Here is a 23,243-nt window from a genome sequence, read left to right on the forward strand (position 1 = left end):
GGCCCTGGACCCAAAAGTCCACAACCAGGGCTCTCCCCAGGAGAAAGGCAGGGGGCCCAGGAGGGAGTACACCCCACCCCACACCACCCTACCACACCCCACCCTGTCATACCCCACCACACCCCACCCTGTCACACCCCACAACACCCCACCTACCACACCACACCCACCCACACCCCAACCCACCACACCCCACCACACCTACCACGCCACACCCCACCCCACCCACCACACCCTGCCCCACCACACCCACTCCACCCCAGCTACCCCACCCCACGCCACCCCCCAAGTGGAAACTGCAGGCAGCCCAGCCCTCCCCACTCAGGATACCCACCCGGTCACAGGTGAGACACTGCACGAGGCTGAGGATGGAGCCATCAAAGATGTCGGAGATGACACTGCGGTAGTGCTGCTCCTTCCGCCTCCGGCTGCCTGTGCTCAGGGCCTGGGCTGGGGGCACAGCACAGGACTAGGCCCAGCCTTCAGCCACCGGGATGGGGGCAAGGCACAGACACTGGGCCCTCCTTTGCCAGGATGCGGGATCGCGTGACGGGGAGTGTGACCCACCTCTGGCACCCAGGTTGTCATCTGTGAAGCAGGGCTGCCCTGCTCACATCCCAGGGGTGTGCCTAGTGAGGGGCACGCGGCCCAGCCTCCAGCAGCCAGTGTGCCAACTGGCAGCCACTGTACCCTGTCCACGCCCTGCCCAAGCTCACCACCCTACTGCCCCCGAACCTTTCTTGAGCACGTAGGACGGCCCCATCCTCACAGGGCTCGCATGAGGAGGGCTGCTGGACAGCTTGGCATGGCCCTCGCGGTGGTGGACAGGGCTGCAGGGGCGAGAGGAGCTGCGTAGGTGGGCATCATTGTCCGGCTCTGGGGGCAGAGGAGGGACGGTACCAGGCCGGGGCAGCCACACAGGGTCCCTCAGGCCAGGAGGACCTTCCAGCAGCTCCTGATGGGACAAAAGCCTCAACCCACTGTCTGCCTACCCTGCCCCACCCCCAGGCCACAGGGACGGAGCTGCCCTTCTGTCTCCCACCAGGGACCGCACAGGCTCTGGCTGTTGGCCGGGTGACTGGACACTGAAGCTGCGTCGCACCTGAGTCCAGCCAGAGTAGGATCTGGGTGGGCTGCTGCATGCTGGGCTTGGCACACATGGGCTTGTAGGCAAAGGTGCTGTGGCCCCGTGGCCAGTTCACTGATACCTGGGGTCCGGCAGGGGCTGATGGACGGCGGTGACGGTGGCTGGGCCTCGGCAGGCTGGTCATCAAGGGCAGCCATGGCCGTGTCCACATCTGCGTCCTCGTCCAGCTGCTCCGAATTGGCGCGCTGCTGGCCCCAGGAGAACTTGCGGTCCTTCATGCGCTCCTTCTCGGAGATGGCGCGGCCCGCCTCATCAGGGATCAGCAGCTCCGCCTCAGCCTGCGAGCCGCCCCCGCCGCGCCCCTGCCCATCGCCTTCACCCCGGTCACTGCTCGAGTCGCAGGACAGGAACTCGTCTTCCGAGGGGCTCCGGTCGCCCTCTCGTTTCTCATCTGTGTCACTGGAGTCAGAGTCCCGGGCCTCTGTGAGCCCCACCGTGGCCGCCACAGCAGGCTCCTTGAGCTCCTCGTGCAGCTGGTCCATCAGGCAGCGCAGGAACTCCTGGGTGTCCTGTAACCAGGGCCACGTCAATGGGCCGTCCACGTGGGAGGGCACTGCATATGCCCACTGCCCTGCCCACAGGATGCCAGCCACTGCTGAGAGGTCCTGGTGGGGGCCCTGGGCAGACAGGCTGTTCAGCCCCTCATGGTGGCCTCCAGGGCAGGTCTGTCCTAATCCCCATTCTCCTGAGAAGGACACTGAAGGGCAGAGGCTGGGAACCCTCCCTAGCCTCACAACTCAGTGCCAGGCAGAGCCAGGTGTGCAGCTAGGTACATGCCACATCTGCAGCACGGTGTCCGCCACTGAAGTCACCTGTTCCCTAAAGGAGAGGCCAGTGTGGGCAGGTGGGGAGCAGGGGCGTGTAGGATAGGATACAGAAGGGGAGGACTTGGCAGAGTCCTGGAGGTGCAGCACCACCCAGCAGGCCAGCCAGCCACACGATCACCCTTCCTTTGGTCCTCCCTGATGTACCGTCTGGCCACAGGCCTGCATCTTCCCTTGCCGGTGCAGCACTGGAAGGCAGGCCCTGGGGTCAGGGTCCCTTGGCCTTGCAGACCCGGGCATGATATGGGCTCAGTGCTCAGGTGGCTTCTCCCCAGAAGTGGTGCCCCGGCCGCCAGGCAGCGGGAGCTGGGGAGGTGGACTCTGGCAGGCAGCCCACTGGGCCAGCAGGGAGCTGCACTCCCAAGGATGCTCTGAAGGGCACTAGGGGTGGGCACGGCCCACCTGGAGAGCTGAGGGCACTGGAGGAGGCCCTGGGTCCCGAGTCCAACTCTGAAAGTCCCTGACCAGTGCTGGTCCCAAAAGGCAGGGAGGGTCATACAGCAGAGCCAACCAAGCCAGCCACACTGCCAGCCACGCCCCGGCCCCAAGCCTGGAGAACACAGCCTGTTCTCTTGGCCCTACTGACGGGGAACGGAGGCCGGGGTATGCTTTCCCCTGGCAGGATTGGGGGTCCATCACCAGCCTGTGCGCATCAAGGGGCATGTAGGGGCCCCAAGTTAGGCTCACTGAAAGGTCTTTAGAAAAAACAGGCTCTTAATCACCATCTGCATCTCCTTCTGGTCCTTCCTTCTAAACACAACATTATGTTAGACAAATGTTGACAAATTCTCATGCAGAGGCATGACAGTGTCCCTCGGCCACGAAGAGAGGCCCACAGCTGCACTGCACTTCAGACTCAGGAGTGTCCGTGCACATGTCCAAGACCCAGAGAGGGAGGTTCTCTGGAGGCCAGGTGGAGGTTACGCAGCATCAAGCTTCCCCTAACAGTGTCCTCATCCAGGGCTGAGGGCCAGCACTCAACTGGGCTTGAATCCCACCCTTGCCACCACACCTGTGTGATCTGTGACACAAGGTGACAGCAGTGGATGCATCCCTCCCCAGAAAGGGGGCTGTCAGGCAGTGCGGGGCTCCCCAGGCACGCGCCCACCCAGGGGTAAGCAGAGAAAGAGCAGCAGCAGGCCTGGGAAGGGCTGGCGGGCTGGCTGAGAGGTGGTCAGCGGGTGCAATCCCAATGCCTGCTGTGGACCCCAGGGCCCCACGCTCAGGTGGCACAAGAGGTGACACAGATAGGCCTGGCTGGGAACCTCCTGGGGACCTGGAACTTGGTATTCATTGGCTTAGCTTGGGGCTGAGGTCCACCCAAGGCTGTGCTCTGCTTTGTCTTGTTCTTGTGGGGTGTGTGTGTGTGTGTGTGTGTCTGTGTGTGTCCTTGTGCACACACTCTACTCATGAGCTATAATCCCTCCCTATCACTAGGCCGCGTGATTTCTTTCTTTCTTTCTTTTTTTTTTTGTGGTGCTGGGGATTGAACCCAGGGCCTTGTGCATGCAAGGCAAGCACTCTACCAACTGAGCTACATCCCCAGCCCAGCTTCATGATTTTATAAAACAGATAAAGACAGCTAGTTTCAAAAGAGTTCTCTATATTAAAAAATATATAATTAAAATCTTTACTTTAATAAAAGTGACACTGCACTGTGGTTTGTGCCACTGTGACTGCAGGGCTGGGGACAGCTACACTGCAGCCAAGCTGTGTGGGCTCAGAGTCCCTCCACCGTGCATTGGCTATGCACCAGGACTAGTGACAAGGCCCCTGAGCCTCAGCTTCCTCACCTGTAGAGTGGGGTTAAACACCAGAATGGGGCTGGGGGCCCCACATTCCCACAGGAAGGGCTTACGCAGTACGTGCCTGGTCGGGGGCCCACCCACTCAGACCTCCTGCAGCACTGTGCTGGGTCCCCTCTGGCTGACAGCAAGGCACTGGGTGTGCCCTGGCAGCTCAGTGGCTTACCTGCTGGGCATAGCCTCGGAACATCGGGTTGACCAACTTGATCCCGTGGGACAGGCTGGTAGGGACCACATAGCTTGGTCTGTGGGGAGACCAAACCCATCAGTCCAAGTTGCCAGCCTTGCACTACTGGCACTGAGATGAGGGTGACCAGTGAATCTATGTTGACTCAGGGCAGGGGCACCTGGCCTGGTGCAGGGACACCCAAGGGCTCCTGCAGCTCATGATCAGTGTGGTCAGGAAGGAACCCGAGAGGTCTGGCTGCTGCCTCAACTGGGCAAGGAGCTCTCAACTGGGGAGCGTCATTTCCCAAGCACCCAGGATGGGCCCAGCCTGCTTTATTACTGTGAAACATCTATTATGTTTTTTGTTTTTTTTTTTAATTTTAAGAGCAATACCCATTCCTTCTTGAAAAATCTAGAATTTCAGAAAAGTACAACAAAGAAACGCGACTACTGGCACCATCTGGAGAGAAGCACAGTCAGATTTCCTGAGTTTTCTGCAAAAATACACATACAAGAGCCCATGGGGCACACACCTCAGTACAACTGGAGTATCAGTGGCTCTTAATCCACTTCTGCACTTGATACATTTCTAAGTGCTCATTATAAATTGTTCCCAATTTTGACTTTTCCTGGTGAAAAATCCAACTCAGGTTTCTGGTCTTTAAATTCATTTCACGCTGAGCCACAAGCCTGTGCCTGGCCAGCACCCACCACCCAAGACCGGGGGCTGGCACAGCCATCTGTGAAGTGGCTGCCATCTGGGTTCACCGCCAGCCCCAATCCCAGCTCTGTCCTTCCCAAGCCCTGTGACTGAGAGCAAGAAGTCTCAGTCCCCACTGGTAAAACAGGGCTGCATGCAACCTGCTGTGAGCATCCCACGGGGTCATGAAAAGCAAGTGCTTGGCTCAGGACCAAATCCACAGGATGTGTTCAATCAAGACAACTGACAGAAACCCAGTCCCTGTGTACCTGCCCAAGGTCAGGGGCTCAGTCTCTCACCGTTTTTTGTGCCAGACCTCAGAGACCAGCTTCTGGTAACTCTTGCACAGGGCTGGCTTCTTGTCAGTGCGCACCAGGCCGCCACACTCCAGGAAGAACTGGGTCAGCGGAGGGCTAGGGAAGGGAGCGTGAGCCAGGTCAGAGAGAAAGAGGGAACAGGGATCACTTATGAGGAGCTGGCAGAGAGCAGAAACCCCAAGTGCTCGTGTGGGAACAGAGGCCCCCACACCCAGAAATGCCTGCTGATGATTAAAAGGACCCCATTAGGGCTAGACTGTAGCCCCCCACCAATTCATATAAAGTCCTAACTCCTAGAACCTCAGACATGACTGCAAATAGACACAGGGTCCTTTCCCCTCCCCCAGTATTGAAGATTGAACCCAGGGGTCTTGCTAAGTTTCCCTGGCTGGCCTTGACCTTGCGATCCTCCTGCCTCAGCCTCCCAAGTCTCTGAGATTACTTTAAAAGCCAGGTGCCAGGCCTGTGAGCACATAGGGAGACCACTCGAGGACCTGGAGCAGCTGCAGCTGCTAACAAGGAGAGACCTGGAAGAACCAGACCCATAGGCCCCTTGGTCCTGGACTTCTGGCCTCTGAAATGGAGGGCAGCAGATGGCTGGTGGTGAAGCCACCAGGCGTGGCATTTGTTACCCTGGGAAACAGACGCAGCCCTGTCTCCTGGGTCAGAGGCAGCTCCTGCTGGAGAGCCTGAGGCCAGGAGCAAGAGCTGCATGGAATATGTGGGCCAGACCTCCAGCTCGCCCACCTGCAGAACCTCCCAGGCCTGAAGGTGCCTCCCACCGTCCTTTGGTTCATGCTTTCAAAAGTAACCTTATTGCAAAAAAGGATACACTTATTATTTAAAATATTAGAAAATGCAGTAAGCAAACTATAGAAATTGACCATCTGGCCACCCGAGGACAGCTACTCTGAATATTTGGGGGTTTTTCTTTCCAGATTTTTCTACACACACTTACCTGTTCGCTCTTCCCTCCTTTGCCTATAGATACCCAGTCCCTTCTCAGTGGGAAACCCTATGTCAGGCACAGGGACACCCCCAGCCCAGTGGAATGGAAAGCCTATCCTCAAAGGAAATATTTCCCTGAGACAGGCCCGCACCTGTTACCACAAAGCCTGGTAACCCCCTTTCCCACTTGCAGGTCTGCACCCCTCCGACTTCAGGAACGCTGTCTTCCTGCATTTCCTGTAAGACTGGGCTACGCTGCGCTAATTTATACCCCATGCCAGAAGGCTTTTTTTTCTATAGAGCGCCGGGGCGGAACCCTGGCCCTGGTGCACACCAAGCCAGTGCTCTCCCCTCAGCCGCAACCCAGCCCCAGGTGGGCCTGCAGATGGTCTCTGACAAAAAACCCTGATGAGCATCCTTGTTCACATGTGTACCCCTCAGCTCTGCAGGGTGCGTACGCAGGAAGGACCGCTGGGTCCTGGGGCACACGCGTGCAGCGTGGCAGCTTTGCCAGGTGGGCTGGGACATCACGGGGACAAGGACCACCTACCAGTTGGACAAGGCCTGCAGGGCTGCGTTCATGTAGCAGGAGTTCCCGAGGTTCTTCATGCCTGTGAGGCCTGGGAACAGACACCAGGGGTGGGTTAGTGCCCAGTCCAGAATGGCCTCCCAGGTCTCCCCCAGTGGAGCCGCCCCCAGAGCCCCCCAGGATGGTGGAAGGTGCGCTCCCCAGAAAGCCTACAGTGAGCCAGTGTGCTCCTGCTCCTGGGGCTCCAAGGTCCTGAACTCGGGAGGTAAACAGGGTCCTAAGCCATGCTGCCCTGCCCAGCCAGCTGCCCTGCCCACACTGACCAGGAGGCCAACTGCAGAGGGGCCACCTGCCCAAGGCCACACAGCTGAGGGAGGACGCCAGGCCTCTAGGACCTCAGCTGGGCACACTGGCCCTCTAAAGGAAGCCACTTACCACCCCGTATGGCTGTCCCTCCTCCTGACCCTAGAGCTCCCAGCCCCCAGCCGAGGGCTCAGCCTGCCCCACACCTCCCCTTCTTCTGGGGCCATTACCTCGAGGTTTCAGGTCATCGTCCTCTGACTCAGACTCTCCTTCGTCAGCCACAGCAATGGGAACGGCTTTCAGAGAATGAGAGGGTGGCGGAGAGTCCTGTGTTCAAGACCCAGAGAGAAGGAAAAGGGGGCTGGGGAGGGAGAAGGGCTGGGGAGGGGGCTACCTGCCTCCAGAGGGCAGGACCAGCCCACAGCCCCTGCCCCACGCACAGAGCACAGACCATGTTGGTCCATCAGAGCAGGAACAGCCTAGGAAGAGATGGCATCAGCAGCTAATATGAGCACAGGGTCACTGACTTGTATTTTTTATTTGCAATAATGAATAATTTCATTTCTAATATATCTGGGAAAAAACAGGAACATAAAGAAAAATATGAGATTCCATTTCTAGGAGAGGATCTTATTAACTATAATACACAGACTTCAAACTGCTCACTTTAAAACACTCACTGCAAGCTGGATGCTGCATATATTGGTAGTTTTTGTTTTTGTCTTTGTTTTGCGGTACTGGGGATTGAGCATGGGGGTGCTCTATCACTGAGCTGCACCCCTGGCTCTTTTTATTTTTTATTTTGAGACAGGGTCTAATTAAGTTGCTGAGGCTGGCCTTGAACTTGTCAATCTCCTGCCTCAGCCTCCCAAGTAGCTGGGATCCCAGGTATGGACCATCATGCCTGGCTGTGTATGTATGTGGTTTTACAGCCTTTATTTTAGATCCATAAACACCTCCTGTGTTCAAAAGTGTATTCAATAAATGCTCATCAAGCACCATCATGTAACTGTCTACACGAGGAGGAGATGCAGGGAAGCGTGGCCTGGTCTCCCCTGGGCCTCAACTGCAGCTCACTGGCTGTTCTGACAGCGGCTCGACTGGCCGCTCTGGAGGCCGCACAGTGCCTTGCTGCTTGGAGAGACTATTCATTCTCTGGCTGCCTCCTAGTTTCCCATGGATGAGCATGCTGCAGCGACTACTTGTGATCCCTCAGGACATGCTTAGATATGGGACACCAGGGGCCATGGGTGACCCCCATAAGGCCTGGGAGGGTTCCTGGACCCACCCCACACCCTGCACTCACACACAGCTGCCCCAGGGCCTTTAAGCGCCTGAGGGTCACTCTGCATTCTCAAGGCTCCATGCGGCCTGGGCACACAAGTGGGCTCAAAGAGCATTTGTCGACACAAGTTCCTCGGACACCTGAGAGCTCACTGGCCAGGAGCACTCATTGACTGGAACCAACGAAGCACGCTCCCTGGATGTTCGGACCACAGGGCCCCCATCCCCAGCAGTGTCTCACCTGCTCTGAGAACTTGGGTGGGGAACTACGTGGGTGGGCCGCCAGCCGCTGCTCCAGGAACACCTCCCGCTCACAGGCATAGCACCAGACCCGGAACGTGGTCAGGTTCACTGTCAGGTTGTGCTTCTTAGCCTGGAAGGAGATCCAAAATAAGGCCCAGGAGACCTGGCCTAACAGGTGTCAAGCCGAGTCAGGGCTGCCTCGCTCTCTGGCCTCAGAAGAGGCCCCTGGGGCTGGGGCTAGGACTGGGGCTCAGTGGTGCAGCACTCGCATCACAGGTGTGAGACTGGGTTCAATCCTCAGCACCATGTAAAAATAAATAAATAAATAAACAAATAAAGGTATTGTGTCCATCTAGAACTAAAAAAAAAAAAAAAATTTAAAAAGAAGAGGCCCCTCTGGTTTTGCGGCCTCCAGTCAGGCTTGTGCCAGCGCTTTCACTCGTACTCCCTCTCTCCTGCTTCTTTGTGGGTCCCTATGACTGTTCCCACTTCAGAGCCTCAGCCACCGAGGCCAGGAGCAGGCAGAGTGGCAGATGGCTGGCTCGACTCCACCCAGGCTGCCTGACTGCGCGGCCTGCGTTCTGGCCACCACACCTACCTGCGCGTGAATGGTGCTGTGGTCAGCAAAGGACTCTCCGCAGCCAACATAGGGGCAGGCAACCTGGGAGGAAGGAGGCAAGTGTGGATTGGGACCAGCCAGGAGGAGGGTGTCAAGGCAGTAAGCCCCTCACTTCACCCTAAGAGGTAGAGTGGCCCACCTCTACCCAACAGGCCCCACGAGCAACTGCGGTGCTGCTGCCCGAAGGAGCCCAGTCTGTCCAGCTGCAGCTCACCTGGGCGGGGACGCTCTTAGTGAAGGGCAGAAGCTCAGGCAGGGTCATAACTGGAGCTGGGCTGCTTGGGGCCCAGACCCTGTCCTTCCACCAGAACCCCACTTCCTGCCAGGCACGGTGGCACAAACCTGTAATCTTAACTACTTGGGAGGCTGAGGCAGAAGCATCACTAGTTCAAGATTGACCTGGGCAATTTAGTGAGACTCTGTCTCAAAAATAAACAGGGCTGGGGGTGTAGCTCAGTGGTGGAGCACCCCTGGGCTTAATCCCCAGTAGCAAAACCCAAAATATGGCAAGGAGGTGACTGGGAGCTGATGATGATCCCATGTCCCAAGGCGGGGCCTCGTTTCCTTGAGGCACCTGCCTTCAGCCCTGCACTTGCCTCTCCAAGATCTGCCCATTTCCCAGGCCCAGCTTGGACATCTCCACTGCAGAGCTGGCAATCAATGGCCAAGGTACCTGCCCCTCCCTGGGAGGGCCTGGTGTCACTGGCATCTGGGGTCAGCAATGTATAGGCTAGAGAAATGTTCCAGGAAATGACCTTTCAGCTGAGACCATAAAGTCATGGCCAAGGGCTAGGGATAGAGCTCAGTTGGTAGAGCGCTTGTCTCGCATGCACAAGGCCCTGGTTCAACACCCAGCACCACACGCACAAAAAGTCATGGCCAAAAGGCCCCATTTCCCGCAAAAGGTTCCCTCATCTGTCTGTCGGGAGGATCTTGGACTCCCTTAAGGCAGGACCCGTCTCACCCTTCTTGCTGTCCCCTGGGTGTCCTGCAGTCCTACTCATACTAAGTGAAAGACCTCAACAGAAGAGGCCAGAGCGGCCCTGGAACCCTGAGTGTCAGCAAAGCCTGTGTCCTCACCCCGAGAGCTCACTGTCCTCTTTGCTTCTACTCATGGATTTTAAGAAGTTGTAGGTAATTTTTTTACTATCATTATAAAATCTATGATTATAAAATATAATATATACTTAGAGAAAGTTTGCAAAATGCTACAAAGCTATGAAGAAAAAAAATGAAAATCACTTGAAATCCCACCACCCAGAGGAACTGCTGCTGGGGCCCAGCCATGAGCCATGTGTGACTTGAGCGACATTCGGGCCATTCGGCAGGGAAGCCTGGTCTTGGGAACTCCCAGGTAGAATCCACTGGTTTGAGAACAAGGATTCATGGGCACCCTCTCCTAGCTCATTGCTCAAGTTCAAGCTCAGCCCCTGATATGGGAGACGGGAGATAGAGCCAAAGGGCCTCCCAGAGATGGGTGTGGCTTCCAAACGCCACCTACCTATTTAGGCAAGACCCCTGCCACAGGGAGAAACAAGCACAGAAACAAGACTCCTCTGGCTGAAACCTCATCCAGGCCTTTGAGGGACTTTCCTTCAATAAAGAAGGGGCCTTTTTCAGTTGTTCAGTTCCAAACTGACCCACCAGGTGCTCTGTTTTTTGTTTTTTTTTTTAACCAGGGGCATTCCATCACTGAGCCACATCCCCAGCCCTGTTTTTATTTTGTATTTAGAGACAGGGTCTCACTGAGTTGCTTAGCGCCTCGCTGTGGATGAGGCTGGCTTGCAACACACCACCCTCTTGTGTCAGCCTAATAGTGGGATTACAGGCATGCACCACTGTGCTCAGCATTCACTTTTCAAATCTATCTTTGGTTTTGTCTTATTTCTTACTGATTATTCCAGACTTTTTATTTTCCCAGAAGGCTCACACCTCCTGAGCAGGAGCCTGCTCTGTCAGGGTTCTGGCCACCTCATCACAAACTGCTCTGCTTGATGGACCCACTTTGTGTGGCAAGCGATGATTACAATACAATTCCGCCAGACTTTCCTGCATGCTGTCTGGGCTGTGCCCACGCCAAGCCTGTCATGGGCAGCTGTCTTGTCAAGTCTACCCTAAGCCCATTCTGGGCACAGCTGTGGGTGAGAAGTCCCTACTTGCCAGCTGGGGAAGGGTAGGCAGTACAGGCTCGGCCCAGGCACCTACCTCTGCGCACTCTTCAGGAGAGTTCTGCCGGGGTAGAGGTGGGACCTTCGGCCCCGCGGCTTCCCAACCTGCTCTTTTCTCTTGTCACTCTTAACAGCTGCTAGAGCAGCCTGCCCAGGGACTTGCTGACCCTGGAGCCCAAGCTTCTGGCAGTGCCCAGCAGGGACAAGCACAGTCAGCCCAAAATCTAGACTGAACCCGCGCCCAAGGGCCGTAAGGACCCCTTACCTGGAGACAGGCCCACAGGTTGGGTCCAGCAACACCACAGGACTGGCAGCTTCCCTGTGGGAGTGGAGGTGAGAGAAGAAGGAGTGAGAGCCACACTGGGAGCGGAGCCCGGCTTGCCCTACCATCGCCACGAGACTGTGCTGCAGATGCCACCAAGCTCCCTCTTCATGGATGAAAAATAGGGGCTGAGAGGCTCATGCCCCTGCAAGAGCAAGGTTAGACAGTGAAGCTAAGGAGCTTGAGCCCCAGAGCAGGAGGTAGGTCATCCAAGCTACTACCAAGAAAGCCTGGTTCCCTGACAAGGCCAGGTAGGCTCCAGGCCTCCACGGGAGGACCCTCAGTGGGTTCAGGTGAAGAAAACGAGCTAGACCTGCAAGGCCTGCTCCCTCTCTCTGAAGATGCTGCAGTGGCAACACGTGATCAGTCTGCCCAGCAGACCCAAAGCAGCGGCCCACCTTTGCAAATCTGTGACCTCTCCTGAGATTCTGATTTCACAATTCACCCCTAAACTGCAGGTCTGTTTTTTCATCTCGGTCATTTGCTTGCTGTGACAATCGCTTTCGTACACATGTGCTGCATAAGATCTGAAGTATAACAGATGATACGCACATGCTGTCACCTTTAGAAGTCCATCCTCTGTTCATTCTTCTTATACAAACATGTAAGCACAGCCCTCGGGGGTGATTTTTAGTGAAAGTTAAGATCACACAAAACATCTCTCTCAGGAGATGACCCTGTCCCCTGCTGTGGTCTGTACGTGGAGACCACACCTCATTCTTTGCAGTTTTGACTCTGGACACATCAGGCCCTCCTTGCCCATTCTCTTGCTGATGAACATCAGGTGGCCGCCAGTGTCCTCCTCCATGAAAGTTTCTGATAAATGCTGCTGTGTCCTTAGATACACGTCCACTGGATGAGCCCCAAGAACCGGAACTGCTTGGCCTCCCCGCAGCAAATGGTGTGCTCGACTCTGTCCACTCCCAGTGGCCCATCTGTCTGTGCTCATCTGAAATCCGCGTCATGCTGCTCTCCTCTCCACCCCCAGCCACTGGCAGCTGAGGTCTTCTGAGCACTTCTTGGCAGCACCTCCTGCACCGTGCCTGCTCAGAACCTCGCCCCTGAGTATTTTAAAACAGTGCTGGGTTTACTCCATAACTTTCTGGATTTTCAGAGAGGTGTCGAAGACGAGCCCAGTCTTCCGCTTGGGGCTCCAGGACACTACCACACTTCTGGAAGGCCCAGCCCAGAGTGTCCCAGGCCCCACCCCCCTCGCCTTCTGCCCTGACACCTGCCTCCTGGGAAACGCCTTCTTGGTTGGCCTGCTCCTTCCTTGGTGCGATTTGGGAAGAACCCAGGTATCAGAGGGTGCGAAAATGTGCACTGGAGCCTCACTCTGCCCTTGTCCACGCCATGAGGGCGGCAGACTCACTTCGAAAGCAGCTCCAGATGCTGGAGAACTTCCCTCACCAGGGCCCACGACCCTGCTCAAGCCAAATGCCACTGGTGCGGTGAGGTAGGGCTGAAAAAAGCCCAGCACGTGCCCAGAAATCCACCCTGCACAGCTCTGCCACACACAGTGGCACTCAGAGGGTCAGTCACCGTGTCCACAATGAAGCGTGGCCAAGCTTCCAGACAGAGAAGGACAGGGCCTCTCTACAACCTGAGGTTGACGAGCTCTGGGGCAGGCTGTTCTGTACACAAAACAGGGAGCAGTCTGCCCTCTCTTATGCAAGAAAGGGCAGAAAGGAGAGGAAGAGCATCTGCTTGTATTTGCACGAAAAACTGAAAAGGTACAATAAACACCAAGGCAGGTAGTTACCTAGGGGGTCAGAGGGAGGGGGCTTCTGACATTTACCTTCTCTTGCTGTTTCATTCTTGGCCATGTGACAGCAGGATTTTTCAAAATATATTAATTCACCAACAAAAAGACAATTACAATGCATCCTCCCATTCAGAGAAGAGGCGCGCCTTCCACTTGAGCCCAGGTAGTGAGAACGGAGGGCTGGGTGTGGCTCTCCCAGACCCTGGGCTCCTCCCACACGGCAGAAGCAAAATAAAACTGGTCCCTGGCAGACTCAGCAGCACTTGCTCGGCCCATCTAGACTGTAATTAATGACCTCGGGATCCAGCCCTGGAAGGGGACTCCCTACAGATGCCAGCCTCCCCATCTGCACAGAGGCTAAGTGCCCAGGGCAGCCAGTGCTGCCTGTTTCAGACACGGTGCACCAGGCACAGCAGCCCTGGGCGTGGGCCCTGGTCATAAGGTCTGCCCCTTTACCTTAGATTTGAGCAGCAAGTCCTCTTTGGTCACCTCCCCTATGGAGTCCAGGTGAGGGCAGAAGTCCCTGGGGTCCCCCATTCTCTCCTGGGCTCACCTGTAAGAAGACACAGGCAGTCCTGGGTCAATGGCAGCCTAGAGGTGAAGCACTTGACTTTGGCTTTGAGTCTGGCTCTGCCACACACCAGCTGGTGACCCAGGGAAGCACTTAGCCTGAGCCTTACTTCTTGTCTGAGAAGATGGAGCTGCCCCAGACAGCTGCCAGGAGGACTCAGGGAGACCACAGAGTCTAATGTAGGCCTCCCACAGAGCGCCTGCCCAGTGCCATGCGGGAGGCCCAGAATCCCTGGCAGGAGGCACGACCATCCTGCCTGTGCTCAGGAGCTGCACATGGAAGACGGAAGCTGTGGCGGCTTTCCTCAGTAGGAAGCCAAACCCAAGTCCAGGAGGCCACTGCACCAAGAGGGCTGGCGGGGGAAAGGCTGCATCTCCAAAGGGCAAGGAGCAGATTCTGGGCCTGGGCCTGGGTGGTCTCAAGAGCCCGTGGGAGGCCTAGGGCCTGCAGGCCACCTGCCTCACTTCCAGGGAGAAGCTCACCTACAGCCGCATTATCAGCAGGACACCGGGGAGATAGGTGACTGGCACCACCTCTGGAGAACGTCCAGAGAACAGAAGGACAATGTCCTGAGAACAGGAGGACAGGCAGAGCGCAGGGCAGCCACCACCTAGGAAACCAGGTAAAGAGTGCTTACAAACCGCTGGGGATGGTGTCGGGGCAGGTTCGAGCACTGGGGGACAGCTGTGCTGCTTTGTTTAAGTGATGTAAGAAAGTCTCAAGGACAAGGTGAAATCAGTCACTAAGGCAGGGGTCAGTACCTCCCAACACTCTTGTAATTTATGTGCTTATGAATTTATGGATCTATCTATTTACTTAGTGGTACTGGGGACCGACCCAGGGCCTCACACACACCAGGAAGTGCTCTCCCACTGAGCTATACCCCAGTCCTTTTATTTTGAGACAGGGTTTTGCTAATTTGCCCAGGCTGGCCTTGAACTTGAGATCCTCATGCCTCAGCCTCCTGGGTTGCTGGGATTACAAGTGGGTGCCACAGCTCCCAGCCATCTGCTTTCCTTCTTAGATCAACTTCTTTTTTATTCCCCCACCTTTTTTTTTTTTTTTTTTTTTTTGTAGTCTGGGGATTGAACCCAGGGGTGCTCTACCACTGAGCTATACTCCTTTTTACTTTATTTTGTGACAAAGTCTCACTAAGTTTCTGAGGCTGGCCTTTAATTTGTGTTCCCCCTGCTTCAGCCTCCCAAGTATCTGGGATTGCGAGTGTGTACCACTGTGCCTGGCCAATTCTTTTGCATACCATTTCTTTCTCTCTAAAATCAGAAAAAGAAAAAGATTTTGGTTTGGAAAATTAATGTTTCATACTACAGTGATGTGGCCACATCAATGTTTATAGCAACTCAATTCACAATAGCTAAATTGTGGAACCAACCAAGTGCCCTTCAACAGATGAATGGATAAAGAAAATATAGTATATATATACAATGGAATATTACTCAGCCTTAAAGAAGAATGAAGTTATGGCATTTTCTGGTAAATGGAGGGAGCTGGAGAATATCATGCTAAATAAAATAAGCCAATCTCAAAAAACCAAAGGAGAATGTTTTCTGATACGCAGATGCTAATTCATAATAAGGGGGTGGGGAAGGGGTGTTTAAGGAAGAATAGAAGTACTTTGGATTGGACAAAAGGGAATGAAGGGAAGGGAGATGGGGTGGGAATAGGAGAGACAGTAGAGTGACTAGGACATTACTAACCTAGAGCATGAATGACTACACAACCAATGTGACTCTACACCAAGTACCACCAGAGAGTGAGAAGTTACATTGTTACACTCCGTATATGTACAATATGTTAAAATACATTCTACTGTCACTTATAACTAATTAGAACAAATTTAAAAAAGAAAAAAAAAAACAATGCTTCGCTGGAGGAGCACCTGGCGGTGAAGAAGCAGCTGTGTGCGGAGAGGGCCGTGGTGGACAGGCAGACCTGCAGCGTCTTAAAACCACACCACGGGGGGGCTGGGGTTGTGGCTCAGTGGCAGAGTGCTCACCTAGCATACACGAGGCACTGGGTTCGATCCTCAGCACCACATAAATATAAAATAAAGATGTGTCCATCTAAAAAAACCTTGAGAATAAATACTAAAATAAAAAAAAAAAAAAACCCACACCATGAAGAACACACACCTCACACACACACTCACACACCACGGGGCTGCAGAGCTGGAGAAACCTGGGTGAGCTGGGGACTGCGGGGGCGTCACCTAGAGTCATCCTGCAGCCATGACAAAGGCAGGGTGTCACGGGGAACCTCTAGGTGCATTTCCACAACTGATAGGAACCTATGTCTGTTTCAAAAGAAAACATTTCAAAATAAGTAAGTGTTCCAGCCACCCAGGGGGTCCGCAGTCATCAGCAAGCTACGGCTGACCCCAGCTCTGCATGGCTGCTGACAGGGCCCAAGTAACCCAACATGTGGGTGGAGACGAGAGGGGGGACACCAGGTCCCTCCCGGGGCCACTGCCCACTCCCAGTGGCCAGCCGGGGCCACCAGCCCAGACTCCCAGCTAGATGGTGGGAGCCAGCCCCAGGCCGAGCACCATGGGCACCTACAGGCCACCAGCCCCTGCAGCCCCGGGCCCTGCGGTAGCCCCCATGCTCCTCCTGAGGAAATGCACAGACAGGCGCCCGGGAGGCATCGCCACTCTCCACTTCCCCTTCACTCCCAGGAAGTTCAGACCACAGAGACAGGGGGCTTCGCACCACTCCTAGGTACCTGGGTTGGGGGCAACAGCTCACCGATCCCCCTGCACCTCCCCAGGCACACACAGTCACATTTTATCAGCACCTTTTCTAAGAGATGAGGACTTGGAAAAAACGACCCATAGACACAGTTCCGTTCCTTCACCAAAACAGAGACCCAGCGCCCGTTGGGTTCTTGTCTAGGGGTGTGCTGGGGAGGCCATGGGTATCCACCTTCTCTGCCCACAGCTCACAGCCAGTAAGGGGGACCTCCTGCAGGGAGCCTGGGGGGTCAACCAGGCATTTCACACTTCTCTTATTTTAAAATCACTCTTACCACAAATCAGAGAATAATGATTGTGTGGACTCCATCCTAGGAAGGGGCAAGTGCACCCTGGCATGCCCGGAATATCCACAGGCTAGAACACCCCCAGCCCACCCACGGGACAGCTACTAAGCTGGGCAGTGCTGGAGTGGGTGCCGGCCCGTCACTAGTCACCGCGTTACCTCTGTGATCCCCCAGATAGGAGACCCTCGCAGGGCTGATCCTTCACTGCCACCAGGCTGCCACAGCCTGTCCGCCCTCTGGACAGGAAGGCCTGGCGACTTCCACACGGGCCACTGGGTCCCTCAGGTCATCCTTTGAACCTTTGGAGGATCTTGTGCTGCTCTAAACCAATCCCCAAGTTTTCAGCAAGACAGGCTATGGCACAGCAGGGTTCACCCGCATGTCACCACGGCCCTCTTCTCTGTGATCACAGTTTTCTGGGTGTGGGCAGTTCAAAGAGGGAGAGGCAGTTAGAAGGTAACATTTCAAACAGTCACATGACAATATGGGGTTCAAGGTTCTAAATTCCAAACCTCACTGGAAGCCAAGTTTTTTGTTTTATTTTGTTTTTAATTGTCTCTATTGAGGCCTGGAGCCCTGGGTTGGCACTGGTCCTCAGCTATTTCAAGCGGGGTATGATTTTTTTTTTTAAGTGTCTTTGGTATATGCCCCATCTCTTCAGCTGGATGGCCAGGGAGGGCAGGAGCCAGGTGACTACCCTGATGCCCAAACCAGGAAGAGGGGGATAGGACCTACAGGAACAATCAGATTTAGGTTCCTGCAAGTTCAGAGGGGAAAAAAAAAAAGCCCTCTAACAACCCCCAGTATACTTTCACAGATGAGAAAACAGAGCTGGAGCTTAAGTAAGTACTGAGCAGCTCAGCCCAGGTCAGTTGCCCAGGTAGTAAGCACTTGGTGATCAGATCTGTCCAGCCAGAGCATGCTCTAAAGCAGGGCTCAGCAAACTTTCAAAGGACCAGACAGTGAATAGCTGAGGTTTGACAGGCCACATCAACCTCTCTCACATTAATCTCCTTTTTTTTTTCTTCCTAATCCTTTTGAAAAAATTCTCTTTTAAAACCATACAGCACAAGCCTGGCCCACTGCTACTGTCTGCGACACCCGTCCCAGAATCCATGCTGCTGGGCCTCCTGAGAACAAGCAGGAAGCACAGGCCCTCCACATCCAACTGCACCCAACTCAACAGTTAAACAAGGCAAACAGCAAAGACGACAAGAAGGTAACTTAGGGGCTGGGGATGTGGCTCAGGCGGTGGTGCGCTCGCCTGGCATGTGTGCGGCCCGGGTTCGGTCCTCAGCACCACATACAAACGAGGATGTTGTGTCTGCCAATAACTAGAAAGTAAATGTTAAGGTTCTCTCTCTCTCTCCTCTCTTACTCTCTCTTTTAAAAAAAAAAAAAGAAGAAGGTAACTTAGCTCCAGGGTTATTCTAAGGTAAAACTCAGGTGCACGGGAAGACAACACACACGCTCTGTGGCACTGCTAATAATTGACAGGGCAACAGATGTGACCTACATGAGCAGCAAGAGGCAGCTGAGTGTGCACAACACAACGACACGCTGCTGTGCTACACAGCCCTTACAGACACATGGTATCAAATCCTCCAAACCAAGAAATCAGATCTGAATAAATGGAGAGATACCACGTTCATGGACTAGCAGGCTCAATACTGTTAAGATGGACATGGAAACAAGAGTCCTAGAACAGCCAAAACACTTCTGCAAAAGAACAAAGTTGGGCCCTCACACTGCCTGACAAGACTGTGTATCAGGACCATATGGCACTGGCTCAAACACAGACATGAGTGCTATGAGCAGAGCAGAGTCCAGAACCACGCCTGGCTATAAACCCCCCCAAAAGATCCAGTAACTCCACCACAGGGTATATATCCAAAGAAATCAGCATGTCAAAGAGACACCTGCACCCGTGTCTACTGCAGCGCTGTTCACAGTAGCGAAGACACAGACTGGCCTGGGTGCCTACTGCACATGAACGGATAAAGAAAGTGTGGCACTACACACACTGGAATAACTCGGCCACAAGAAAGAAAATGAGATCCTGTCATTTATGGCAATGCGGATGGAAGCAGAAGACAGTTATGTTAAGTGAAATGAGTCAGCATAAAAACACAAGCGCTGGGGCTGAGGACGTGGCATGCACGGGCCCTGGGTCCCACCCCTGCCCCCACACAAACCAAAACCAAACGACAACAACAAAACCAATATAAGTGCTAAGTGTCCTCACTTGCATGTGGAGGCTATAAAAGTAGAAAGTGGAACAGGGTTACAGAGGCTGGGAAGGATGGGCTGGAGGCAGGAGGGTGGCAAGGTGCGAGGTGCAGGTGGACAGGAGGAATCGTTTCTGCTCTTCTACAGTACGCTACCTGACACTGGCCACCAGAGAGGATTCCAAAGGTTCATAACCCAAAGAAATGAGAAAGGTTTGAGATAATGGGCATGCCAGTGACTCTGATCTGATTACCACACACTCTATGCATGTGTTAAAATATCACACTGTACTCCACAGATGTGTACAGTTGTGCATCAAGAAAAATATGTACATATATGAAACAGCCCAATTTTCCTTTTTTTTTTGGTACCAGGGATTGAACCCAGGGGCACTTAACCTCCAAGCCATATCCCCAGTTTATATTTTATTTAGAGACAGGGTCTCACTGAGTTCCTTAGGGCCTCCCTAACTTGCTAAGGCTGGCTTTGAACTTTTGATCCTCCTGCCTCAGCCTCCTGAGCCGCTGGGATTACTAGTGTGTGCCACCACACCCAGCTAAACAGCCCAATTTTAAAATGGGAAAATGATTAATAGTTCTTGGTTAAGAATGGCCAGTAAGCCAGGTGCAACAGGGCATGCCTGTCATCCCAGCTACACACACCTGTCATGACCTTGCTTTTAGGAGAAATGAAACACTCGTCTCTGCGAAGGCCTGTACTGGTTCCTGCCAGCTCCTCACACAGGGCTAAAGGAAACCAGGATGTGCCCCCCAGCATGTGCCTCCCTGCCCTCCCCACTTGCCTAAAACCAGGACATAAGTTTGGAAAGCAGTCCCCTCCCATGTGGCCCAGGAAGGACAGAAGCTAACCACTGGGCACAGCTCTTCAGACCAACAAGCAACAGGGGGAGTCTGCAAACCAACCTCAGGCCTGAGTCCCTTCCATGCCGGTCCCGGCCCAGGTCCCCACCTCTGAAAGCACAGGGCTGCTGTCCTTTCTCCTGTCACTTCTCTCAAAGTGAATGTTCCTTGTTGAGGCTGTTACATAAGCCGAGTTCAGCCCCTGCTCTGAGTGGCCTTTCACAGGGCTTTTCTCCCACATGATGTGCGCCGCCCGTGTTAATAAATGAGCTTGCTTTTCTCTTGTCAATCTTCCGTTACACTGTTTATTATGAATTCAGGAGTGTTGAGAAAAAAATTATAAATCCTGCCAGGTGTGGTAGTGCACACCTGTAATCCCACATCTCGGGAGGCTGAGGCAGGGGGATTGCAAGTTCCAGGTCCACCTGGGCAGCTTAACTTAGCAAGATCCTGTGTAAGAATAAAATAAGGATGGGGGTGTAGCTCAATGGTGGAGTACCCTGGGTTCAATTTCCAGGACGGCAAAGAAAACGAAAAAAGGAACTTATATTTCCTCCCTGACAAGTGTTTGCCAAGCCAGCCAGGATTTCCGGCACGACCCACTTGTTCTGGAGCCTGTGGATAGGACCCTGGGAACTGGCAGAAGCTGGCAGGAAAAGGCGAGAATTCCTCATGAGTCGCTCTCCTGTGTCTCTACCTAGTGCCTGAGAGAGAGAAAGAGAAGAGTTTTTCCCCTCATTCCTTCCTTTCCAAACTTAGATTGGCAGGAGAAAGCATCTGTAAACATTCATTCTCAGAATTTCCGACTTGTACAGACATGGCCGGGCACCTGTTGGTTACCGATATTGAGCCTCCAAGAGATGGTCTTGTTCTCCTTTGTCTTTAGTGACATGGGTCATAAAGAGGAGGACTAGAACACAGTGCAGACACTACGGGCCTGTCCCTCGTGCTGGTTTGTTGATGGTTCTCTGGCATCTGGATAGACAAACTCAGTTGTGGGTCCCCAAGTAAAAAGCTGAATAAAATTCTCTTTTAGTTTTATGTCTGGAAAGTTGGGCTTTGTGATCAGAAAGCACAGACTCTGAGGCAAAGGTCACAAACTGCAGAGTCAAAATAAATGTTCTGAAGCTCTGGAGATGGACCATCAAGCTTCCCTCCAGAGAGACCCCATAAGTGTGCCTGCCAGCTGTGCATGAGGGCTCAACATGGAAAGTCCCCCCACCCAAATAAAAAGTTTAAAGCTTACTAACATTTAAAAAAAATAATGGTTAAAAATTTATGTGAATGGCCTGGGGCTGTAGCTCAGTGGTTGAGCACTTGCCTTGCATGCGTGAGGCACTGGGTTTGATCCTCGGCACCACGTAAAGGAATGGATGAATAAAATAAAGATGTGTTCATCCACAACTAAAAAAATATTATGTGAAGAGAAAAGTCTACTAAACTTTGAGTGCTTAATGTCCCACGGGTGGGTCTGAAACCCCAGTAGCACATGTCTGCAGGGGCTACGGTCTCAGTCTCTGAAGGTTACCATTTGCTCTGCCTTAGTACCCAGCCAACACTGACCAAGCACTTCCTCAGGGCCAGTGAGCAAACAGGCCAGACACGGGCCCTGCTCTCAAGGGACACAGACCCCTGGATTCCACCCTAGGCTACCCACAGGCACACACTAGGCAGACACCTTCTACTGACCCCCTGCCACCATCAGCTGCTTCACACAGTATCCTAGGCACGATCGCAGGTGTTCCAGAAGGCGATGACACAGAGAGTGAGCCCTGATCCACCACCCCACTGTCACTTGCAAGTTTATGACATTAGAGAAATCACTCAGTCCTCAGTTTCTTCATCCATAAAATGGGGACAATGACAACAACTAGATTGCTGAGAAGATGAAGTAAGCTAATGCACAGGAAGCATTTAGCATAATGACTTCTGACCACACAGACTCTCAGAGTGGCTCAGATTTCCTATTGATCGGCATGGCAGGAATGCTCAGAAGATGTTTACCATTATAGATTGTGTTGCTGGCTGTGTGAGATCAGAACTCTGAGACTGCAGGAATGGAATCATGGGCCCTCTCCCGCAGACTTCACTCAGGGCTCCGCAGGCCTACCAGCCCAACAAAGAAAACTTGCACGGTGACCAAGTTGGATATGAGCAGTGACTGACAATGTGGTAGCTCTGATTCTTGGAGCTACGTTTTAAGATCCAAGCTCACCTCCTGATGTTTGTGTTATGGGCCAAGATATTCGGGCAATGACCAAACAGACTCCATTTTACCCTGACTCTCCATGTGGAGTAAGAAATGCTTCTCCCATGGGAAAGCCCTGCCTCTGGACCCACCAACAGCTGCCTGCCTTAGTATATCTTGGGCAACACAAAATGGCAATTCTCATACGCTCTACTTGTACAATGTACCCTGAATGCATAGAATGTCAGAGAATGCTTGTTTAGATGTTAGTAACCACTCTTTAAATTGTACTCAACTAGGGTCGTTTTGACCCACTTCCCCTCTGCTGATGATTTCACATCTTGTGATTTTAGATCTCCCAGTTTTTGTTTGTGGTTTTGGATCCTAGCAACAGCCACTTATGGTGAATGTACTGACATATTTTACTTGTGGTTTTGAACTGCATAAGGTGTGCTCTAACCCTGGAGGGGGTCCAGGAGTGCAGACCTGCAGTCTGCCCTGGGCGGCCATCTCCTGCTTCAAGATCCACTCGGTGATCTATTGCAATCTCACCACAGCACTTTGACATCAAAGAAAAAGCCAGGAAAGGTGACTCCAGGGACTGGAATCAACCTTTGGACAGCTTTCTTGCCCTGAGGGGCCATCCCCTCCATCCCTATGTTACGGGGTAGATGTGAAACAATGCAGGAATTTTCAGAGGTGAAGTGCTTAGATTATGAGATGTGACCTGATCAGTAGATTAATCCTCGGCTCTGGATCAACTGAGCAGTAACCGTAGGCAGCAGAGTCGCTGGAGGAGGCAGGTCACTGGGGCACACTGCCTTTGGGTGCATATTTTGTCCTTGGTGAACAGAGCTCTCTTTCTGCTTCCTGTCATGTCCTAAACTGCTTTCCTTTGCCAGAACTTTCCACATGATGCTCAGCCTTATCTCGGGCCCACAGCTATGGAGTCAGCTGACCATAGATGGAATCTCTGAAACCAGGAGCCCCAAATAAACTTCTCTTCTTCTAATTGCTCTTGTCAGTTTTTTAGTCACAGCAAAACAAACTGCCAAAAAACCCCAACTCCTCTGTGCACCTCAGCTTCCCTGCGCCTGGATAGTTCACTTTCTCAACAAAGGCTGAGAAACAGTTCCAGACAGAAGACACTACAGAGACAGGACAAACTGGACCTGGGTCAAGGGGCAAATGCCGTTAAG

General features: G+C 53.4%; 1 protein-coding gene and 1 non-coding gene across 11 annotated transcripts in view; both read right to left on the reverse strand.

Moving 5' to 3' along the window:
* Usp20 (ubiquitin specific peptidase 20) overlaps nt 1–23,243 on the reverse strand; it is a 39,869-nt gene that overhangs the window by 9,322 nt on the left and 7,304 nt on the right. For 7 of the 10 annotated variants that reach the window (XM_076845252.1, XM_076845250.1, XM_076845248.1 and 4 more), the window contains 12 exons: nt 14,196–14,323; nt 13,599–13,695; nt 11,321–11,374; nt 8,867–8,929; nt 8,267–8,398; nt 6,972–7,068; nt 6,460–6,529; nt 4,944–5,057; nt 3,943–4,021; nt 1,209–1,656; nt 736–876; nt 335–450 (listed from right to left, as the gene is read on the reverse strand). In XM_076845252.1, the coding sequence (XP_076701367.1) occupies nt 335–450; nt 736–876; nt 1,209–1,656; nt 3,943–4,021; nt 4,944–5,057; nt 6,460–6,529; nt 6,972–7,068; nt 8,267–8,398; nt 8,867–8,929; nt 11,321–11,374; nt 13,599–13,679 (1,395 nt within the window). In that variant the 5' untranslated portion in view covers nt 13,680–13,695; nt 14,196–14,323. Of the gene's footprint in view, nt 1–334; nt 451–735; nt 877–1,208; nt 1,657–3,942; nt 4,022–4,943; nt 5,058–6,459; nt 6,530–6,971; nt 7,069–8,266; nt 8,399–8,866; nt 8,930–11,320; nt 11,375–13,598; nt 13,696–14,195; nt 14,324–15,863; nt 16,100–23,243 lie in introns of those variants that run through there. The other 3 variants (XM_076845255.1, XM_076845256.1, XM_076845254.1) reach the window with 2 other exon arrangements.
* Trnaa-ugc (transfer RNA alanine (anticodon UGC)) lies at nt 3,443–3,516 on the reverse strand. The gene has a single exon. It is a non-coding gene; the product is annotated as a tRNA-Ala (tRNA).

The sequence above is a fragment of the Callospermophilus lateralis genome, chromosome 2 (genome assembly GCF_048772815.1).
Source record: "Callospermophilus lateralis isolate mCalLat2 chromosome 2, mCalLat2.hap1, whole genome shotgun sequence".
Taxonomy (NCBI): domain Eukaryota; kingdom Metazoa; phylum Chordata; class Mammalia; order Rodentia; family Sciuridae; genus Callospermophilus; species Callospermophilus lateralis.